The sequence below is a fragment of the Gigantopelta aegis genome, chromosome 2 (assembly GCF_016097555.1).
Source record: "Gigantopelta aegis isolate Gae_Host chromosome 2, Gae_host_genome, whole genome shotgun sequence".
NCBI classification, from domain to species: Eukaryota; Metazoa; Mollusca; class Gastropoda; order Neomphalida; family Peltospiridae; genus Gigantopelta; species Gigantopelta aegis.
The window spans coordinates 38448461-38472086 of NC_054700.1; the positions used below are offsets into that span (position 1 = coordinate 38448461).

The 23626-nt window shown below is 43.8% G+C and overlaps 1 protein-coding gene across 1 annotated transcript in view; it reads right to left on the reverse strand.

Moving 5' to 3' along the window:
• Nucleotides 1-1350: 1350 nt before the first annotated feature.
• The window catches only part of LOC121378132 (hephaestin-like protein), a 26544-nt gene continuing 4268 nt past the window's right edge, over nt 1351-23626 (reverse strand). Inside the window, exons 4-14 of the mRNA XM_041506237.1 lie at nt 21064-21276; nt 20098-20425; nt 19272-19378; nt 16310-16445; nt 14512-14789; nt 13814-14016; nt 8528-8696; nt 6992-7204; nt 4850-5060; nt 3499-4160; nt 1351-2075 (exon numbers count right to left, since the gene is read on the reverse strand). Coding sequence (XP_041362171.1) covers nt 1804-2075; nt 3499-4160; nt 4850-5060; nt 6992-7204; nt 8528-8696; nt 13814-14016; nt 14512-14789; nt 16310-16445; nt 19272-19378; nt 20098-20425; nt 21064-21276 — 2792 coding nt within the window. The 3' untranslated portion in view covers nt 1351-1803. The remainder of the gene's footprint in view (nt 2076-3498; nt 4161-4849; nt 5061-6991; nt 7205-8527; nt 8697-13813; nt 14017-14511; nt 14790-16309; nt 16446-19271; nt 19379-20097; nt 20426-21063; nt 21277-23626) is intronic.

The following is a 23626-nucleotide window of genomic DNA, read 5'->3' on the forward strand; positions in this document are numbered from 1 at the left end:
AGGAAACCCGCTACATTTTTCTTAATGCAGCAAGGGATCTTTTATATGCACTTTCTCACAGACAGGAAAGCACATACCATGGCCTTTGTGCAGTCGTGGTGTACTGGTTGGAACGAGAAAAACTTGAATCAGCTGAATGGATCCACCGAGGTGGTTCGATCCTGCGACGCAAGCGCCTCAAGCAAGCACTCAACCGACTGGGCTAAACCCTGCCCGTACACACATCAGGGGTATAATTCACTAAACTCTCGCAACTTTGCGATCTCGCAGTGCAATGCTAAAAGACTTACAAAGAGAATGCTTTGTTGTCTAGCAGAGCCTAAGAGACCTTTGTGAATTAGGCCCCCAAGTCCATAGTTGAAATATACAGACTTCACCAAAAAGATGAAAAGGCAAGTACAAGGTCAAAATAGGGTATTGCATTTGAGATATGTTTTAGTCGATGATGCGTCTTATCGCGAAATGGCCTCAGAGCGTCTAGAAGACAGACATTCACATTTTCCATGATGTTCGTCCTTCAACCTTTCCTTTGAAGTCTGTTTTCTCCTACATTTTTGATTGAATTGTTCTGAAATTTTGTATAATGAGCCTCTGGGGCACCCTCCACAAACTAATTGAGTGATATTTTTTAATTTTTTAATTTTTATCAATGTTGTTTTTAATTTAGTGAGCTCCGTGGTCAGTTGGATAAGTTGCCGGATACTCAAGCTGACGACAGTGGTTCGATTTCCGTCAAAGCTGGCTCACATTTTCATTCTCAACTTTCTCATTTATCACCCTCTGCCTACCATTCTAATTATCTTAATACATGTATTAAAAAAAACAAAAAAACTTTCCAATTTCTCCCACGATTTTAATCAGTTTCGACCCTTTCTGTCAGTTTCATCCAACTCCAATTCTTCTGAGCTGTCCACACTATCGCCCACCTGTCTCAACTTCTTCCACGGGTGCAGTCTCTGTGTACTTCCCTGCACCCACTTGGCATTCTCGTTCTCTGCTGCTAATAAAGCTGGCCTGACCCACGGCACTAACTAAAGACGGCCGGTAGTAGGGGTGCATAGTAGGTGGTTACAAGTGCCTCTTAACAATGCCAGAAGTAACTGCTGGACACTCTCCGAAGTGGTCAAACTAAGCCCACAGCCAAACGCTGATGGGGGAATGACAGGTGTGTGGCATGGATAGCCACAAGAGACAAGCGCCTACCGTGGTTAGAGTTCAGGACTGGGATGTGGAGGGTGGACAGCGAAAGAAGTTGAAAGATAGGAAGATTTGCCAGATCGGGAAGAAATGAGATGGAATCAAAGGAGTAAAAAGAAAGGTGGCAGTGGGATAAACAAAAAACAAATAATAAAAATAAAAAGGTTTTTAATTTGAATTCTCCTAAAGTTTTGATCAGGTAGTTCTGAAACTCGGTACTACGATTCTCTGAAGCAGTTTTCATAAACTAATAGAGATATATTTAGTAAATATTGAATTTTTATTATAATAGTGTTTTGTCTGGTGTCTGTCCGGCGTTTGTCCATCAACTTTTAATTTGAAGTCTATCTTCTTAGAGTTTCGATTGGATTGTTCTGAAACTTGGTACAATGAACCTCTGGGAACATCTCATTAAACTAACAGAAATATATTACAATTATTTTACTGACAAAATTGAAAATTAAATAGCAGAGCTCTATAGGCCGATAGGTCTCTTGTTTAATAATGCAAGTGCCCTTTTTAAACCAATGAATACTGTTAAAAATATTGCTGCGATTGAAAAATAACAAGGTATTCAATAATCTCCTGAAGGTTTTTTTTTATCACTTAATGTTTCTTCAGAATGGTGAAAACTGCCTGCATGCCGTTGGCGATGTGTCGGCCGTCGTGGCAGTGGATGATCCACGTGCCGGGGTTGTCGGCCAACATCTGCAGTGTTTCCGACACGGTCGGCGCCAGCTCTATGACGTCAACGCGGTGGTTCTTGTCGGTGTGCAGCACCATCGTCTGGCCGTGGAAATGTATAGGGTGAACATCTTTGTACGTTCCCCAGCCGAACAGGTGCCAGTCTACCACATCATCTTGCTGCATCACCAGTCCTAGTCACGTGAGAGAGAAAACACAAACGTCAGTTAAAGGTACAAAGACACACACACAGACGCACACACATACACAGACACACACACACACAGACAGACGCACAGACACACACATACATACACAAATACACAGACACACATACACACACACACAGAGACACGCATACACACACACAGACACACACACACACACACACACACCGGAAAATTAAATTCTGTTTATAGTCGTACGAGCTCCCATTTTTGTAGGTGGGGCAGGCTGATGTTTGCCCAAATTGAAAATGCCCGAATCTGGATAGCAATACTTTTATTCACATTAGCATTCCTGCCAAACGGATCAGACGCCATATAATCGTAAACAAAATGTGCTGAGTGTGTCATTAAATAAAACATTTCCTTCTTCCTTCTTCTTCTTCATGCCAAACGGCTATTTTGGGCTGCAAATGAATCACTACATGGATTACAACTAATATTGTGGGTAGAATGATGGAAATACATGGCTCATTTTGCCCGAATGTCTCTCCCTTGTGCCCGAATTTGAGGATTTGCTCCAGCCCTGGGGGGGGGGGGGGGGGGGGGTGAGGAGGCAATTGCTCCCATCCCCTGTCTCGTACGCTTATGATTTGGTTTCTTCTGGACTAAATTAGTTATCTGTCACAAACCTAATTCTTTGAAAGGTATCAACCTTGAGGTAAAAATTAAAATTTTATTCTGGACTAAAGTAGCAATTCGTCACAAAGCTAGTTCACTGAGAATTATCAAGTTTGAGGCAGCATATCTAAAGGTTGCATGGTACCAAAGAAGAGAGTTCCGTGTCAAAGTTTGAGGTGTACCGTCAAATGTTTACGGAGTAAAAACAGCTGTGGCTGTGATTAGTAGTGATATGTAACATTGAATACACGTTTATTGCTTATGCAGTTGTTAAGCAGTATATACCAGAGGTTGAAACTAATGCAGGGTACCCCAAAAATGGAACTGCAATTTTCAGCAAAAATGACGATTGATAATAAAAACATTAATTAAATCTCTTAAATGGTATATGACCCCCCCCCCCCCCCCCCCCCCCCCCCCATTTTCTTTTGCAGGTAGATTAGATGTGAGGTGCCACACTTTTTATTGCTGTACTTCCTGGGTGTGTTGATACGCTGCTTAGATCAGTTTTATTAGTAAATGTTAACATTTTGGGCAATATGAATTGATTTGGTCTATTAGAACCTAAAGCACCAACTTTTACTAGATACATATGTTACACACACACACACACACACACACACACACACACACACACACATATATATATATATATATATATATATATATATACACACATATATATCTATATCTGTGCGTGTGTGTGTGTGTGTGTGTGTGTGTGTGTGTGTGTGTGTGTGTGTGTGTGTGTGTGTGTGTGTGTGTGGCTTACCTTTTATATTTGCGAAAATTTTTCCATTGACTGAAAACATCAAGTTGCTCTTGTGGAACTGCTTATCGTGGTCTACCCGATTGGGTGCAAATTTCTTTATGTTCCGGTCGAGATACCAGCTGTCGTTTTCGTTCATGATGACGAACATAACCGCGAATTCTCTGTCGACGTCCGTCCTCTTGTTCTTGGAGTCGAGAATGCCCTTTCTGCAGGTGATGATAGGTCCGATCAGTCCGGACTGAGCGTCTTTGACGAGATCCGTGGCTGAATAGTAGATCCATGAGATGCAGTTGGGATCCTTGGGGCCTGGTGCAGACTCTGGGGAGACGTGCCAGGAGTAGAGGTGTAACTGTCCTGGGGGGACTCGGTCACCTCTGGAAGGGTAAGTCCAGTCTTTGTATTCAGCGCCTTCGTTGCCCTTGCTGTAGAAGAGACCCTGAGGGTGGATGGAGTAGGGCCGGGAAGCCATATTCTTGAAGATGACGTGTATGTTGTCGCCCACTTCGCCTCTGATGATGGGACCCAGGATGCCGAGATGCTCCTCCTCGGGGCCTCTTTCGACCTGCTTGGTGAACGTGTAGTCCGTGTATTCTCGGTACACAGCCTTCAAGTACTTAGATCCGATGAACTTGTCGTTGTCCTTCACAAATATATAACCAGGTCTGAAAAAACAATTCTCAGGTGCTTATGTAGGATTTGTAGTTTGGGGAGAGGGGAGTAACATAAATGTGATATAGTTCAGTGGTTTTGATATACAAGACTCCTCACCTTAAAAGACAAAAGGTAAAGTCTCTTGGGTCTCATGGTTAAATCTTGTCTAATCTTCTATATTTCTCCTATTTTATTTCTTTTGTAAATCATATTTTTACAATCAATTTACAAGGTGGGCGAGTCAAAAACAAAAAAAAGGTAAGGTGATGAGAGCATTTCCCCATCTCCTAACTCCCTCCAGCTTCCACGGCCCCGCTCTAAATGAAAGTACCGGCCTCGGTGGCGTCGTGGTTAGGCCATCGGTCTACAGGCTGGTAGGTACTGAGTTCGGATCCCAGTCGAGGCATAGGTAGTTGTAAACCACTTGCACCGACCAGTGATCCATAACTGGTTCAACAAAGGCCATGGTTTGTGCTATCCTGTCTGTGGGAAGCGCAAATAAAAGATCCCTTGCTTCCTGTCGTAAAACAGTAGCCTATGTGGCGACAGCGGGTTTCCTCTTAAAAACAGTGTCAGAATGACCATAAGTTTGACGTCCAATAGCCGATCATAAGATAAAAAATCAATGTGCTCTAGTGGCGTCGTTAAATAAAACAAACTTTACTTTACTAAATGAAAGTCGTAAAATGAATGGCCTTACAGCGTTTTGTTGAGTAACGACGTGTTCTCTACAGGGTCTATCTTCTGATCAGCATATTCCCACTCTACTTCAACAGCGGCGATGTAGTAGACCCTGGTGCGGCCAGAGCCATGCTTCTTTGGCGTTTTGTGGAACGTCGGCGACTGGAACACCCTGAATGTAGCCATCATCCCGTCGGCAAGGTGAGAAGGGCATACCAAAGCCCATTTACCTGAATTATAAATATGGACAGTTAAAAATCAACATCGTTTAAATCTACTCACCAAATTCAATCTCTGGACTAACACAATTAATTAATTTAATTAGTGCATGAAAATATGTTTAGCCAGGCTTTCTGCCAGAAAATAATTCGAGGCTTTCATTATCTTTGTTCCCCGTCGGTGGGCCCATTGAACTATTTCTCGATCTAGCCAGCTGCAGTGTACCGCGACTGGTATATCAAAGGCAGTGATATGTGTTGTCCTGTATGTAGGAAAGTGCATATAAAAGACCCCATGCTGCATTGGAAAACATGTAGCGGGTTTGACATCCAATTGCTGATAATTAATTAATCAATGTGCTCTAGTGGTGTCGTTAACCAAAACAAACTTTAACTTTGAATATAGGAGGCTGCAAGAAATAGGAGTGTGTATCTAACAAGCGCTGGAGAGTCTGCAACGCATTATCTACAAGTAGCAGTAACTCTTAAAGGCGCAGAGCCTAGTTTTAACCCGTAAAAATGGACACTAAGTTTAGTTAATTTACAAACCTGTAACTCAGTTGGATAAAGTTACAACAGAATGAGAGAAGAGTGTGAAGTTAAAACAGGAAATATCCTTAAAAATAGACTATAACTCGAATCAATAAACCGCTACTTCTCAGACGCACGTGCTTTTTTAAAAATATGAAAAATGCAATTTTTTGGTACTACAAACGCCAGGATGTCCAGAAACACTTCGGTTCTACGGAAATGGATAATCTAAAGAATAAAATATAAGTAATGTTTGATTTTAGTGATCATAAACGACTTTAATAGTGAATGATGCGCGGTCGGTCTGGGATCGATCCCCGTCGGTGGGCCCATTGGGCTATTTCTCGCTTCAGCCAGTGCACCACCGTGGTATGTGTTATTCTGTCTGTGGGATGGTGCATATAAAAGATCCCTTGCTGCTAATTGGAAAGAGTATCCCATGAAGTGGCGACAGCGGGTTTTCTCTCCCAATATCTGTGTGGTCCTTAACCATATGTCCGACGCCATATAACCGTAAATGAAATGTGTTGAGTGCGTCGGTTAATAAAACAATGAAATAGTGAAAAATATGCTGTAGTGTTTAAAAACTAGGGTCTCCCTTTGAAGGCAATCCCTTCCAGAAGTCGACGTTTATTGATTAACCTCTAACGTAAAATGTTATCCTTCTTTGAGAACAAACAACAACAAATTAAGAGAAAACGTTTTCATGAGCTTGCAATGAATATATTTGTGTTTATTTGTATGAAAGTTTATCTTATATTTCAAGACCATATTTTTTAATCAGAGGACACTTTTACGTTCGAGGTTAATAAAAACAATCGCCTTCTGGCTATGATTGTCTGTGAGAGTAAATGGGCTCCAGAGAAAAAAAAAAAAAAAATGTTTTATTTAACGACGCACTCAACACATTTTATTTACGGTTATATGGCGTCAGACATATGGTTAAGGACCACACAGATTTTGAGAGGAAACCCGCTGTTGCTCTTTCCGATTAGCAGCAAGGAATCTTTTATTTGTGCTTCCCACAGGCAGGATAGCATAAACCATGGCCTTTGTTGAACCAGTTATGGATCACTGGTCGGTGCAAGTGGTTTACACCTACCCATTGAGCCTTGCGGTGCACTCACTCAGGTTTTGGAGTCGGTATCTGGATTAAAAATCCCATGCCTCGACTGGGATCCGAACCCAGTACCTACCAGCCTGTATACCGATGGCCTAACCACGACGCCACCGAGGCCGGTTTTACCGAAAAGAAGCATTGGATCACAACTTCTTTTAAAAAATAAAAATGCATTTTGTCATGTACAGGACAGTACATACTGTGAGCCGTGATGGATCTCGTGGCGCACTGGTGATTGTGGAGAATGGGGTAGTGGGAGGGTGGCTGTTGTCAGAGACAAAAAGTAACATACCTTTTCGATCAGGCCTTGATGTCAGGGTAAGTCCGGCGCCGGGTCGGATAGTCTTCGACTCCACATGATTGCCATCATACGTCATGATTTGACCAAACATGTTGATCACGTGTAGATCGTCGAACGTTCCCAGACCAAACGTGTACCACGTGACATGGTCGCCTGTGAACATGTTCAGACCTGGCATGTTTGCCCAGGTGAAGCCATTGAGAGCTGGAATATAAATTTAAATACAGTCAATCTTGTCTATGAAGAATACCTCATATGACGATCACATGTCCTTAAAGGACTAATGCTTGTGGACTGTTCAACAACTGCGTAATACTAGGGGTGGACAGATAGACAAAGTCTCACCTTGTGTAACAAAAATAAAGACAGAATACAACAATAAAACAATAATATAACAATGTTCAAAAGTACACAAGCCAGACCTTATGAGTTATGAGAAGAGGTATTATAAAAAAAATGTGTTATGTTTTACATTCAAAATACATCTTGAAAAGAGGTATGGTGGATAAACAAATTTGCCTGATTTTGATTTATTTACTTGAACAATCCGTTTGTATTTTACATATAACCATTGCAAACATTGTTATAATTGTAATGAAAGTCATATAGAAATATGTACTATCCAATCAGGACCACGCAGATATTGAGAGAGGAAACCCGCTGTCACCACTTCATAGGCTACTCTTTTCGATTAGTAGCAAGGGATATTTTATATGCTCCATCCCACAGACAGGATAGTACATACCACGGCCTTTGTTACACCAGTTGTGAAGCACTGGCTGGAAGGAGAAATAGCCCAATGGGTCCACCGACGGGGATCATTTATTGAATATACATTGTTAACATAAACAGTGTCGTTGCCACACCCCCAATGTGGGTGCCCCACTCCCAATATAAACCCCTGGCTATGCTAATGCTTCACTGGATGTAAAAACATGTCTGATGCTTGACTGATTCACTAAGTGTCATGTCATGTCATAGGGTTTTACGTGCACATTCAGAACAAGCTGTTGTAGCGCACGCCTGTCGTGGGCACACCGGCTCCTCCGTCCATGACAGGAAAGGTGGGGGGAGGGGAGAGGAGGGACCGCCTGCACTGGCAGGTGCAAGGGAGCACCAGCAGCCCGATCAAATCGGTAGCATGCGGGTGGTGGTGGTGGTGGTGCTATGGAATTTGAATGGAGCAGTTAAATGCCAAAGAGAAAAGGGTGCGCAATTTTGATTGAGGAAATTTGGCGCAATTTTGAACGGTCGGTCGAAACGTAAATGGCCGAGCTAATATAGGTTTTGATATTAGTGAATCGAGAGTAGCTCGTTAATTTTAGACCTCTACGATGCTGTGGTGTCTCCCTAGGTTGCCCATAGGGCCCTTATAAAGGGCCTGACCGCTTCTGGTCGACGCATCACCAAGTACCAAGTTATTACCAGCAGCAAGTATTGGGGGTTTGGGTGGGGGAGGCCGATATTCTTTTGTTCAGCTTCCCCGGGTGTATTCCGCTAAGTGGCTCTGAATGTGGAGAGACTTACCGGGCATTTCGTTGGATACTATGAAGCCTTCGTCGTTCTTGTCGACACTGGAAGGATCCAGCGCGAACTGTTGGATGTTCTCGTCGATGTACCACGATTCGTTTTCGTCGTTCGTCAAGAAGAAGATGAAAAACTCTCTGTCAGACGCGGTGAACCTGTGTTTGTTGAGCTGAAAACAGGATGGACCTGATTATTGTAAATCGTAAAATGTTAGGCCAAACAAAATAAATGTCTGGTCTCTGGTCAGCGCGCGCGTCGATTTTGACCTTCGTGCGTCAATGTTGTTGGGGTTTTTTGGGTTTTTTTTTTTAATTTCCCGCAGTATGACGTCGATTTTTGTAGAAGTAACCTGTGGGTTGTACAGAACTCCCCGTTCTATTGTTTAGGACAACATTTAGGATACAAAGGCAGAGAAGGGGGAACCATGGCCATTGAGGATGGACCAAGGCCGATGAGGAGGACGTAAAAACCCTAAATATACCCACCTGTTCTGTGCAATCCATCCTTAAAAAAAAAAAAAATAATAATAAAAAAAGCCGCATTGCCGCATCAATTCTGGAACTTTTGTCTTACCAAAGACCGACATTTTTTCTTTCTTTTTTTTTTTCTTTTCTTTTTTGGGCCTTAGCATGCTTAAAATTTTGCGAAATCCAAATACCGTAAATCCTCGAATAGAAGCCTAAGGTTCTATTAATATCGTGACGCTCTGAGACCCGGACTGTTCATGGCAGAACTCTATTCAAAGCAGGGTTTTTTGTTGGGGTTTTTGGTGTTTTTTCGGGGGTGGGGGTTGGCATGCAAACATAGTCTTGATGTAAGGTCATCTTCTAAAGTAGCTTCCAGACTTATTTGTACACGTGGAAAGTATCTCACAGAGAAATGCAAAATCCATCTCCTTCCCTGTTGTTCTCGCCATGTGGTCATATCCCTAAGTTTTTGACGTCATGCAACAGAACCGGCCTCGGTGGCGTCGTGGTTAGGCCATCGGTCTACAGGCTGGTAGGTACTGGGTTCGGATCCCAGTCGAGGCATGGGATTTTAAATCCAGATACCGACTCCAAACACTGAGTGAGTGCTCCGTAAGGCTCAATGGGTAGGTGTAAACCACTTGCACCGACCAGTGATCCATAACTGGTTCAACAAAGGCCATGGTTTGTGCTATCCTGCCTGTGGGAAGCGCAAATAAAATATCCCGTGCTGCTAATCGGAAAGAGTAGCCCATGTAGTGGCGACAGCAGGTTTCCTCTCAAAATCTGTGTGGTCCTTAACCATATGTCTGACGCCATATAACCGTAAATAAAATGTGTTGAGTGCGTCGTTAAATAAAACATTTCTTTCTTTCTTTCATGCAACAGAAGTGACGAGTGTAACATGGTCAATAACGTAACCTGACATAGCTACAATAACAGAAGCTAGCCTTTGTGTGAGGCAGACTTCTATTCAAGGCAGGCTTCTATTTCTTTCGAGACGCCCAGAGACCCGCCCTCTAATCGCAGCAGGCTTCTATTCAAGGCAGGCTTCTATTTCTTTCGAGACGCCCAGAGACCCGCCCTCTAATCGCGGCAGGCTTCTATTCAAGGCAGGCTTCTATTTCTTTCGAGACGCCCAGAGACCCGCCCTCTAATCACGGCAGGCTTATATTCAAGGCAGGCTTCTATTTCTTTCGAGACGCCCAGAGACCCGCCCTCTAATCACAGCAGGCTTCTATTCAAGGCAGGCTTCTATTTCTTTCGAGACGCCCAGAGACCCGCCCTCTAATCACAGCAGGCTTCTATTCAAGGCAGGCTTCTATTTCTTTCGAGACGCCCAGAGACCCGCCCTCTAATCACAGCAGGCGTCTATTCAAGGCAGGCTTCTATTTCTTTCGAGACGCCCAGAGACCCGCCCTCTAATCACAGCAGGCTTCTATTCAAGGCAGGCTTCTATTTCTTTCGAGACGCCCAGAGACCCGCCCTCTAATCACAGCAGGCGTCTATTCAAGGCAGGCTTCTATTTCTTTCGAGACGCCCAGAGACCCGCCCTCTAATCACAGTAGGCTTCTATTCAAGGCAGGCTTCTATTTCTTTCGAGACGCCCAGAGACCCGCCCTCTAATCACAGCAGGCTTCTATTCAAGGCAGGCTTCTATTTCTTTCGAGACGCCCAGAGACCCGCCCTCTAATCGCAGCAGGCTTCTATTCAAGGCAGGCTTCTATTTCTTTCGAGACGCCCATAGACCCGCCCTCTAATCGCAGCAGGCTTCTATTCAAGGCAGGCTTCTATTTCTTTCGAGACGCCCATAGACCCGCCCTCTAATCGCAGCAGGCTTCTATTCAAGGCAGGCTTCTATTTCTTTCGAGACGCCCATAGACCCGCCCTCTAATCGCAGCAGGCTTCTATTCAGGGCAGGCTTCTATTTCTTTCGAGACGCCCAGAGACCTGCCCTCTAATCTCAGCAGACTTCTATCTATTCAAGGCAGACTTCTATTTCTTTCGAGACGCCCAGATACCCGCCCTCTAATCACAGCAGGCTTCTATTCAAGGCAGGCTTCTATTTCTTTCGAGACGCCCAGAGACCCGCCCTCTAATCACAGCAGGCGTCTATTCAAGGCAGGCTTCTATTTCTTTCGAGACGCCCAGAGACCCGCCCTCTAATCACAGCAGGCTTCTATTCAAGGCAGGCTTCTATTTCTTTCGAGACGCCCAGAGACCCGCCCTCTAATCACAGCAGGCGTCTATTCAAGGCAGGCTTCTATTTCTTTCGAGACGCCCAGAGACCCGCCCTCTAATCACAGTAGGCTTCTATTCAAGGCAGGCTTCTATTTCTTTCGAGACGCCCAGAGACCCGCCCTCTAATCACAGCAGGCTTCTATTCAAGGCAGGCTTCTATTTCTTTCGAGACGCCCAGAGACCCGCCCTCTAATCACAGCAGGCTTCTATTCAAGGCAGGCTTCTATTTCTTTCGAGACGCCCAGAGACCCGCCCTCTAATCACAGCAGGCGTCTATTCAAGGCAGGCTTCTATTTCTTTCGAGACGCCCAGAGACCCGCCCTCTAATCGCAGCAGGCTTCTATTCAAGGCAGGCTTCTATTTCTTTCGAGACGCCCATAGACCCGCCCTCTAATCGCAGCAGGCTTCTATTCAAGGCAGGCTTCTATTTCTTTCGAGACGCCCAGAGACACGCCCTCTAATCGCAGCAGGCTTCTATTCAGGGCAGGCTTCTATTTCTTTCGAGACGTCCAGAGACCCGCCCTCTAATCACAGCAGGTGTCTATTCAAGGCAGGTTTCTATTTCTTTCGAGACGCCCAGAGACCCGCCCTCTAATCACAGCAGGCGTCTATTCAAGGCAGGCCTCTATTTCTTTCGAGACGCCCAGAGACCCGACCTCTAATCACAGCAGACGTCTATTTAAGGTAGGCCTCTATTTAAGGATTTACGGTAAGTGACATATTGGCGACATAAAACTTTAGGTCTACAACACTATGTATTGTCCTTTTTTTTATTGGTGCGTACTTGTACTCATTAAGAGCTAAACATAAAAAGTTTGTTTTACGACACCACTTGAGCACATTGATTTATTATTCATCGGCTATTGCATGGGCGTAGTGTGATCTGGACCTTGGGGGTGCGTTCGAATATGAGCTAAGTGAATCCTTTTTCTATTTTGCTTTTGCACCACCAGAAACTCCATATGTATAAACCTGTAGGCTTTTGTTCTGAAAGCGGGCAATTTGCTTCAGGGGGGGGGGGGGGGGGGGGGGGTCGTCTGACCCCTCGGGACCCTCCCCCCCCCCCCAGTCTACGCCCCTGTATTTGATGTCAAACATTTGGTAATTCTGACATATATGGCCGAATTTCGAGTCTGTTTTTGTCTTACACGCGTGTAACTACATACATTTACAATGCTTAAACAGCTGCGTAAATTCGGCTCAATGTCTTAATGAGGAATTTCGACACATTTTTCCATTAGTAGCAAAGAATCTTTTATTTGCACCATCGCACAGGCAGGGTAGCACATACTACGGCATTTGGTACACCAATCGTGGCGCACTGGCTGGATCAAGTAATTGCCTATTTAAGACCCACAAGCTAAACATAAGGACTGTGATCAATATACATTGTATGTTCTAAGGTGTATAACGCTGTTTATGCTGCTAGATGGTCTGCCATTCATAATATTGTGCTTATGGCTTGCAAATCAACGAAGAAAAGGAAGGAAGAAGGAAATGTTTTATTTAACGACACACTTAACACATTGTATTTAAGGTTATATGGCGTCAGACATATGGTTAAGGACCACACTGATATTGAGGGAGGAAACCCGCTGTCGCCACTTCATGGGCTACTCTTTTCGATTAGCAGCAAGGGATCTTTTATATGCACTATTCCATAGACAGGATAGCACATAGCCTACCACGGTCTTTGATGTACCAGTCGTGGTGCACTAGCTGGAGCGAGAAATAGCCCATTGGGCCCACCGAGGGGGATCGATCCTAAACCGACAGCGCATCAAGCGAGCGCTTTACTACTGGGATACTTCTTACCCCTGCAAATCAATGGTGACCAATATACTGTAGGAGAGCAATTGCTCTCAAAACCCGAGTATTCTGACCGTAAGAGAGCAAGACGGACATTTGGACAGTTATGACGCTGTCATTACGTAATGAGGACGTCATAACTGTCCAAATGTCCGTCTTGCTCTCTTACGATCAGTCTACTCGGGCTATTGCTCTCAGTGTCAAGTGGGCGGAGCGTAGCCCAGTGATAAAGCGCTCGCTTGATGCGCGTTCGGTTTGCGATCGATCCCCTTCGGCGGGCCCATTGGACTATTTCTTGTTCCAGCCAGTGCACCACGACTGGTATATCAAAGGTCGTGCTATGTGCTATTCTGTCTGTGGGATGGTGCATATAAAAGATCCCTTGCTACTAATAGGAAAAATGCAGCGGGTTTCCTCTCTAAGACTATATGTCCAAAATTACCAAATGTTTGACATCCAATAGCCGATGATTAATACATAAATGTGCTTTAGTGGTGTTGTTAAACAAAACAAACTTCTTTTTCTCAGTGTCAAATTCACAGTGTCCGCCCTGGCTAAGTACGAAATTAAGTCTCTATTTTAATGGCTATATACAGGCGCAGATGAGAGTTGGGTTGGGTTGGGTCATGCTTCCCGAAAATTATATACAAAACAAATTCGCCCAGAGCAGGGTTATTTCAGCAAGACAGCCCAACCCTTTTCATGCACGCGCGCAGTAAATACACACTCAGATTAGTTCTTTAAACAAAACTAAATGGTTGTGTGCTACCTTTTTGTCTTGGCCTCTCTTGCAGATGAGTATAGGACCGAACAGTCCTGTCTGTAGGTCCTTGAACATGTTCACTCCCGAATGGTAGGTGTGAACAAGGCACGGGGCATCGTCATCAGTGGGCGCGGCCGTATCATCGGGCACGTTCCAAATATATGTCACGGTCTGGCCAGGCTGAGCGATTTTACCACCGTATTTACCAGCTAAACAATAATAATAAATATATGGTATAACATTTCAGTAAACTTTTGATTGATATGCTAGTATATTATATACATATACACATACTTTTTTAATTTGTACTTATCTGTAATAGTCCCAGTCTGTGGCTTGAGATACTGCCTTGGATACCTTGATCTAGTATATTTAAACCGTGTCTCACGGTTACAAATTTTATATTTTAGAAATGTTAGACCACAATATTAAAACAACAAAGAAAGAAAAAGGTATTCAACTTTCATGTTATGTAATTGAAGTGGTGTTTGTAGAGAAGACCCCTCACTCTAAATCCACCCAAAATATTAACTGATAAAACAATGTTGCGTTCTCTCCAATCTGACTAAAATTACCAGTGGAGATAATTTTGATCAGATTGCGTTCTCTCCTAAATCGGCGCCTGGGAATACCAGCTGTGTTTGTCATTCTTTCTTGAACAGGTTGGGTTAAAAGATACTTTTAAAAAACCCATTACCACTTACTATCAGGGTCTTTGTATTTAAAGCCTTCGTTTTCCTTTGTGAAGGTGACCCCGTGAGGTAGGATGGAGTACGGGCGGTCTGCTCTGTTTCTGAAGACCACCTTGATGGTGTCCCCCACTTCCGCTCTGATGACGGGTCCCAGGTATCCAAGATGGTACTCGTCGTATGGCCGGTACTTCCGCTGGGTGAACGTACTGTCCGTGTATTCTATGTAAAGACCTTTTATGTAGCTTCTACCAATTCGGTTGTCCGCCTGGGCGTGCAAGTCGCTCCCTTTACTGGAAACAAAATAAATGCCTTCAAGTGGTTGAATTTAGCTCAGTCGGTTGAGCGCTCGCCAGAAGTGCTTGCGTCGCAGGATCGAACCACCTCGCTGTATCCATTCAACTGATTTTATTTTATTTTTTCTAACCAGTGCACCACAACTGGTCAATGGCCGTGGTTTTGTGCTTTCTTGTCTGTGGGAAAGTGCATATAAAAGATCCATTGCTGCTAATATAAAAATCAGGGAACGTCATTTCTGACGGCGTAATTTTATATGGGCAAGTTGTCTTATTGAGCGTTATTGTTTATGGACCAAAAATAGTTCAAAATAAAGTGTGAACTTTTAGTCTTATTATTAGCAAGTATGATTAAATTTTAATTATAAGTACTGTCTGTTTAACATACACGAGAACGGCTTCGCCAATTCACAAGAGTTTGCGGATGATTTTGATTTGTTCATACCTCGATGAACGTAAAAGAAATAACAGACAATCCTTAAATGTACCAAGATATTTTTAACCATATGGGTAATAATCATAATTATGGCGTACAAAAATAAGTTTAAACTAATTTTTATTTTGTGCATACTGCTTAAAAAGGTAGGTTATCCCGCTAGTGATACTGAATTCAAAACTTAACTCGATATTATGTACCAACAAATAATACCACATTCTAGATTTTCGAATTGATGGAAATGCCGTCTTAAGCTGTATCCTAATCGCATCGCTCGTGTCGCTCGTGGCTAGTTAGGATAGAGCTTAAACGGTAAAATATTAGAAACAGAGAGCTTTCTCGACCACACCGTTACTGTTACGGATTGAGTGTAGTTGATGACGTCACACCAATTTGCTTCCCGCTCTTAACGATCAAAAGGTCTGCTACACGTAATAAATTTCGTGGCCAATATATAATTTTAAAAAAACAGGATTAAATAACACTTGTAAAAATGCCGCCATCTTTAAGTCATTAACAGTGCCGATTTGCGAAACAACCCAAACGATTAGTATTGTTACAGAATCATAATTGGGCCGAATTTACAAAGCGTGTTTTTCTTTAAACGCAGATGTTTAAGCAGTATAGATGTATGTAATTACCAGGGGCGGATTATGCTTTAGGTAAGGGGGTTTCCGAAACATATGTAAATGTCTATAATTTGAAATTATAAATTTTACGTGGACATCAATTTAGATCTACGTGGTGGCGTTGGGGTTTTTTTTTTAGCCGGGGGGGGGGGGGTAGTTCTGTGCAACTGGGAAACTCCCCCATAACCCGCCCCTGATTACACGTTAACTAGATTTATGAATTGATGGAAATGCGTCTAAACGGTAAATATTAGATATTAGAGGTTTCTCAATCACACCCTTACTGTTACGGATAGTGGCAGGTCACCATATTTGAGTGTAGTTGGTGACGTCACACGTGTAAATTCAGCCCATTGTGATTAGCTATCGGTATCCGTAACAGTAAATATACGAACATTGGGCATTTTGGTATTTGAATCTCATTAAAAAATACAACGTTTATATTGACTTACGTATTATTATCTGAAAAGCTACCTCCGAGAAATAGATTGTGTCCGCTTGGTGCGTAATTCCATATCCGTTTCTCGGCTGCGATATAGTAGGTTCGAGATGGAGCGGGAAGAATGTGGATGAACGCGTCCATTCCAGCTAGAAGAAAAAAAGTTTGTTTTGTTTAACGACACCACTAGAGCACATTGATTAATTAATCATCGGCTATTGGATGTCAAACATTTGGTAATTCTGACTTGTAGTCATCAGAGCAAACCCGCTACATTTCAACAAGGGATCTTTTATATACACTTTCCCACAGACAGGAAAGCACATACCACGGCTTTTGATCAGTTGTGATGCACTGGTTGGAACGAGAAAAAACCCAATTAGTTCAATGGATCTCCGAGGTGGTTCGATCCTGCGATGCAAGCACCTCAAGCGAGCACTCAACCTGAGGTGCTTGGATCCAAGGATCGAATCCCTTCAGTAGACCCATTCTCTGATAGGGTGGGGGTTTTTTTCGTCACAACCAGTGCTCTACGACTACTGTATTAAAGGGTGTGGTATATGTTGTCCCGTCTGTGGGGAAAGTACATATACACGATTCCTTGCTGTTACACCAGTATAGCAGATTAATTAATTAATCATCAGCTACTGGTTATCAAACATTTGATCATTCTGACAGATAGTCTTCAGCCTTAGTAATATATCCTACTACCAGGATTTACTATTCACTAAATAGTGCCGTGGAACAGGCCATGGGATATTATTGTGTACGTCCCTGCACCCATCTTCAACTTTGGTAGCTAATAAAGTTCACCCGCATCTTGTAGGGAAGTACTGTAGACAGGTACTTTTTAAAGGGACAGCCCTGAGTTTACAACCATTGTAAAATGTTTCCGATCAGCAGAGCCTTTTCGATGACGTAACATACAAATTAAATACATTTTCTTATTTAGAATATCAGTGTCTCTATTTACAAGGTGTTTGATGTTGTCCTAATGCTTGTAGCAGCCCAAACCAGATTTTACCTCCCAAATATTTCGAAAAAATATCACGAATTAAAGTAAAAACTGAATGCCACAAACATTAGTATACGACTGCAAACTGATATTCTAAATAAAAAAATGTATTTAATTTATATGTTATGTCATCGAAAAGGCTCTATTGGTCGGAAACATTTTACAGTGGTTGTAAACTCAGGACTGTCCCTTTAATACCACAAGTAACCACTGAACACTCTCCGAAGCGGTCAGACTAAGCCCACATAAAAAAAAGATGAGAAATGATAGGCGTGCGACATGTAGTGGTTGGAGAGACGAGGACTGGGATATGTATGTGGGTACCTATAGCAAAATAAGTTGAAAGATTCAAGGAACTGCCAAATAGGGAAGAAATGGAAAGGAATTCAAATAAGAAACAGGTATCTGGTATATGAAATAACAAAAAAAGCAAAGAAAAAAAAAGCATTGTGGACGCCATAGTGACGTCATATCCTACGAAAGAAAGAAAGAAATGTTTTATTTAACGACGCACTCAACACATTTTAATTACGGTTATATGGCGTCAGACATATGGTTAAGGACCACGCAGAGAGGAAACCCGCTGTCGCCACTACATGGGCTACTCTTCCGATTGGCAGCAAGGGATCTTTTATTTGCGCTTCCCACAGGCAGGATAGCACAAACCATGGCCTTTGTTGAACCAGTTATGGATCACTGGTCGGTGCAAGTGGTTTACACCTACCCATTGAGCCTTGTGGAGCACTCACTCAGGGTTTGGAGTCGGTATCTGGATTAAAAATCCCATGCCTCGACTGGGATTCGAACCCAGTACCTACCAGCCTGTAGACCGATGGCCTGCCACGACGCCACCGAGGCCGGTCATATCCTACGATGGTTTTACGATTTCGTAGCGCTAAGACAGCTTCGAAAATATGTAACCAGACGCAAATACCATGTTCCTGTACATTTCAACGTTACCAATCCGTCTGTGATCACGTTCCTAACAACACTGTCATTCGCTGTGATGATCTGCGACATATCACAGATTTTATGGAAACTAGGTTTGTTATATACTCTCTATCCACTTGGAAAAAAGGAAATAGAAGGAAATGTTTTATTCAACACATTTTATTTACGGTTATTTGGCGTCAGACATATGGTTAAGGACCACAAAGATATTGAGAGAGAGAGAGAGGAAACCCGCTGTCGCCACTTCATGGGCTACTCTTTTCGATTAGCAGCAAGGGATCTTTTATACACATGTATGCACTATCCCACAGACAGGATAGTACATACCACGGCCTTTGTTACACCAGTTGTGGAGTACTGGCTGGAACAAGAAATAGCCCAATGGGTCCACCGACGGGGATCGATCCTAGACCGACCGCGCATCAAGCGAACCCTTTACCACTGGGCTACGTCCCGCCCCAAAAGGAAAGAGAAGTCCAGCATCCATGTAGATTGAATGTTTCTCTTCAATGTCTAGTAAAGATTTAGGAGCGCTGTACTTTCTGTAGATATACATGATAGCATGCAATGCCAGTATGACCTTGACCTTAATTGTCAGTGACGAGACTGCACACATACTAACTAGGATCTACACCGAGTCCAAAATATTGGACTCGAGTACGAGAGGGTCAAACTCGACCCGGACCCGAGTACTCGACACTTACACTAGACGATGAGACTAAGGAATAAAGTAAATTAGCATTATGCATCTCAATTCCAGCGTTGAACATGGATGCTAAATGATGCCATTGTATTGCATTCCACACATTCGACTTTTGTTTTCCCTTCCTGTTTCGTAGCCCTATAATGTAACCGAAGGCAAGCATATGGCAACAAATGAGGAAGAAAATATAATTAAATCAGAGCGCTCTTCATTGCACGGGTACTCGAGTCCTGTGAACGAACTCGAGTCTTGCTAGACTCAGCCCGTGCCCGAGAACTCAGTACTCGTGAAGACCCTATTACTGACCTTTATGTCTGGGTGTGATCATGCTGGACATGAGATAGGTGCCTGGGTTCTCAGCTATCAGCGTCACAGTGAGACTTGACCCGACCATGTAGTTGATGGAACTCTTTCTATGAGCATAAATTGACAAAACATTCAGATTCAACTTTGTTGATGTTAGTTTATGAAAACAAACTTAAACGTGTCACAAAGATCAGATTTTGAGTAATGATGATAATCATTTCTTTCATTCATCATTCATTCGTTCGTTCGATCATTTATTCATTCATTTATTATTTATTCATTCATTCATTCATTCATTCATTCATTCATTTTACACTTACTTTTGGGTCTTCAAAGATGAAGATGAAACATCCCTTAATTGGGACGTTGATACAAAAGTGTCTCATATTATCATTTGCCAATAAAGACATTATTTTGTTGTTGAGTGCCCAGCCATACTGGCATCAGGGGCAATGAAAAGGCGGATTCTGCTGCCAAGTCTGCTTCGCAATTGCCTCATGTCTCCGAGTTGGTGTGCTTTCCACTGGTTTTAAACATAACATTAACCTATATATCTTTTCAGCTTAGCAAGATGTTTGGTAAGTTGCAAACAGACTTCATTCTGCCAAGCCAGTCCTGGGAGAGTGGCAGTGTCCTCCTACAGGCGGGGCAGAAAGGATGAAATTGTTTTGGGGTGTTTTTTTCTGTTCGCATCGGCCTAACGTATTTGATACATTCATTTATTCTAATGACTGGCCCTTCACCTCAGTGTGTGTACAACTTTATTTATAGCAATTGAAACTCGTGCTTTATGCGAGCTCTTTTCGGAATTTGAACCACTACCAACCTATGATTTCTGAACTTCAACGTCTGTCCGCTGATGTAGAAATTGGTGATGTCTTCGTACAAGGAAAACAAGTGTATCGCGACACTCTCCTTCTCGTAGACTTCGAAGCGGGGCAGATTTCCGAACACGTAGCCGTTAATGTTGAACATCCTGTTGCTGGTGAAGAAGTCTGGGTCTTTCGTTTCAAAGAGGTACTTGCACTTGCCGGGGTTGCCGCACCGCTTTAGGTTCTGCTCGAAGACAAAGCTGGCGGTTTCTGCTATTTCATCGAGGTAGAGGACGATCTCTCGGTCTATGTCCTTCCTCGTCCCATCGTCGTTCAGAATGCCTTTAAACCAAAGAATCGATCAATCAAATGTTTAACAACACCCCAGAATACAAAGAAGACATCTGCTAGCAGGGCCTCAACCCTAGCACTACTATATTTGTCTTCTGGGGTCAGTCAATTTAATTTTGCTGTTGGGCGTTAAACAAAGGTAAGTAGATGGATGAAGTGATTACTAAATCAATCTAAAAATTCAGAAGTTAAATTAAAATAATTGAATTAATTAATTAGTGTTTAACGACAAGAATTCCTTTAAAAGTTCAACAGTATTGAAGAAAACGGAGAGATGGAGACATACCGTCAGAAAGACAGACTGACAGAGCATGTATGTATACGTTCATGTGTGTGTGTGTCCGTATATATGTGTTTTTGTCTGTTTGTGTGAAAATATTTTCAAGTGGAGACCAAGGGCAATAAGGCACAAAGACCAACACTCTGAAAGGGTACTTTAAAACATTGTAAACAAAATGTTTAAAAAAGGGGCACTTAAATTATTTTAGGGGGCATAGATCCCCCTTCCCCTGATTTCCTCACCCCAGGCTTGTTTGTGTGTGTTTCAGCAATCTGTGACATAACTATGCTATATACATGGTATGTAATATGAAGAGGTAACATACAAAGAGGTTGCTGCTTTGACTCACCTCTCCGACAGACGAACAGCATGCCCACCAGTCCTGTGGCGACGTCCCGTTCCGAGGCGCGGTGAGAGTGGTACGGCCACGCCAGGCAGTTCTCGTCGTCTTTGGTGGGCGCGAACGACTCGGGGATCGTCCAGTTGTACACGTGCATCTGGCCCGGTGGGATTCCGTCGTCGAACTTGTCCGCCCCTGACGTCCCGTCGATGTACAGGGCACCTGTGTGGACCCGAGTCAGCCGTGTTAGTAGTGGTTTAAAGTCATACACAACACATGTTGTATTTGAAACAGTATATATGTGTAATTTGTTCAAGACCAAGAGTAATGTGTAAATTGCTCATACAGAGGGGCGGGACGTAGCACAGTGGTACAGCGCTCGCTCGATGCGCGGTCGGTGTGGATCGATCCTCGTCGGTGGGCCCATTGGTCTATTCCTCGCTCCAGCCAAGGCACCACGACTGGTTTATCAAAGGCCGTGGTATGTACTACCATGTCTGTGGGATGGTGCATATAAAGAACCCTTGCTGCTAATCGAAAAGAGTAGCCCATGAAGTGGCGACAGCGAGTTTCTTCTCTCAATATCTATGTGGTCCTTAACCATATGTCTGACGCCATATAACCGTAAATACAATGTGTTGATGCGGATGAGGTGCGTGCGTGCGGTCCGACTGTTGCGACTGATGCATCTGCGGCTTGCGTTTTGGGCATATACAACATATATGATAATTTCATTGTGGTTAGTGGCTGGTATTTTGCATACGCACACATATTACGCATCCAGTTTAGACACAAATTAATGTATACTCTTCAAAAAAAGAAACGCAAAAGGGTACAAATGGGTTATAACTCCGATTTTATGTTTCCTACCGGTTCATGCTTTGTGAATATAAGGTCATTGCATGTCCCAAACACATTCCCACGGTTACATTCGATAAAACGCAGCTACTGTACAATAAAGTTCCAAAATGTGAATATTCGCAAAAACGCAGCCACGTGCAAACCAAGTCACCACTGCACGTGCGTTGTCTGCACGTGCAACATGAACACCGACAGTATAAAAGTGCAGGGTGTTCGCTTGCCTGGCCTCTGTATCTGGCCGACAGTTGACAATCCAGGACATGCCACGTCTCAGTGAACCGCAGAGAAACAATGCCATCGGCCGACTAGACGCAGGCGAATCCAGAACGACCGTTGCCAGGGCATTCCATGTGTCCCCAAGCACCATCTCCAGACTGTGGGACCGTTACCAGCAACATGGATCAACACGTGACCTCCCTAGATCCGGTCGACCACGGGTCACTACCCCCGGGCAGGACCGCTACATCCGGGTACGCCACCTTCGGGAACGATTGACTACTGCCACCTCCACAGCCGCAGCAATACCAGGTTTGCGCAGGATATCCGACCAGACCGTATGGCACCGCCTACGTGAGGTAGGAATTCGTGCCAGACGTCCAGTTCGAGGTGTCATCTTAACACCACAACACCGTCGACTCCGACTGCAGTGGTGCCAGATTCATCGACAATGGCCTCAACTGCGATGGAGACAGGTGTGGTTCAGTGACGAGTCCCGATTTCTGCTCCGACGTCATGATGGAAGATGTCGCGTGTATAGGCGTCGTGGTGAACGTTATGCGGCAAACTGCGTGCAGGAAGTGGACAGATTCGGCGGGGGTAGTGTCATGGTGTGGGCAGCCATCTCACACACTGGCAGAACTGACCTGGTCCACGTGCAGGGCAACCTGAATGCACAGGCTACATTGACCAGATCCTCCGGCCACACATCGTTCCAGTTATGGCCAACGCCAACGCAGTGTTCCAGCATGACAACGCCAGGCCTCACACAGCACGTCTCACAACGGCTTTCCTACAGAACAACAACATTAATGTCCTTCCTTGGCCATCGATATCACCGGATTTGAACCCAATTGAGCATCTATGGGACGAGTTGGACCGACGCCTCCGACAGCGACAACCACAGCCCCAGACCCTGCCCGAGCTGGCAGCAGCCTTGCAGGCCGAGTGGGCCACCATCCCCCGGGACGTCATCCGTACTCTGGTTGCTTCAATGGGCAGGCGGTGCCAGGCAGTTGTCAACACACGCGGAGGCCACACCCGGTATTGACTCCAGATGACCTTGACCTTGGTGGTGTGTCCTATCACTTACTCACAATGGACTAGAGTGAATTGTGAACAATCCTGCAACATTTGGTAATTATCGGACTCACCATTCAATAATTAAATCAATTCTCCAAATGTTACGACAATGTGGTTTTGCGTTTCTTCTTTTGAAGAGTATATTTCAATTTGTTTTGGGGTTTGTTGTGTTTCAGCCGGACCGCATCCAGTCTATATGAGCGTTAAGTAGACGAGGCGGTAGGAGACAATGATATTACGCGTGTACATCATTTTATTAACGCAAGGACAGCAGGACCGTACTCTGATCAAAATCCGGGGGGGGGGGGGGGGGGGGGGGCACTACTTTTTATATACAAATGAAACACTATACAAATTAAGCCCTGAGATGTGTATGCTATATTTTCTGGAGTACAAAAAAAGTGAGATTCTC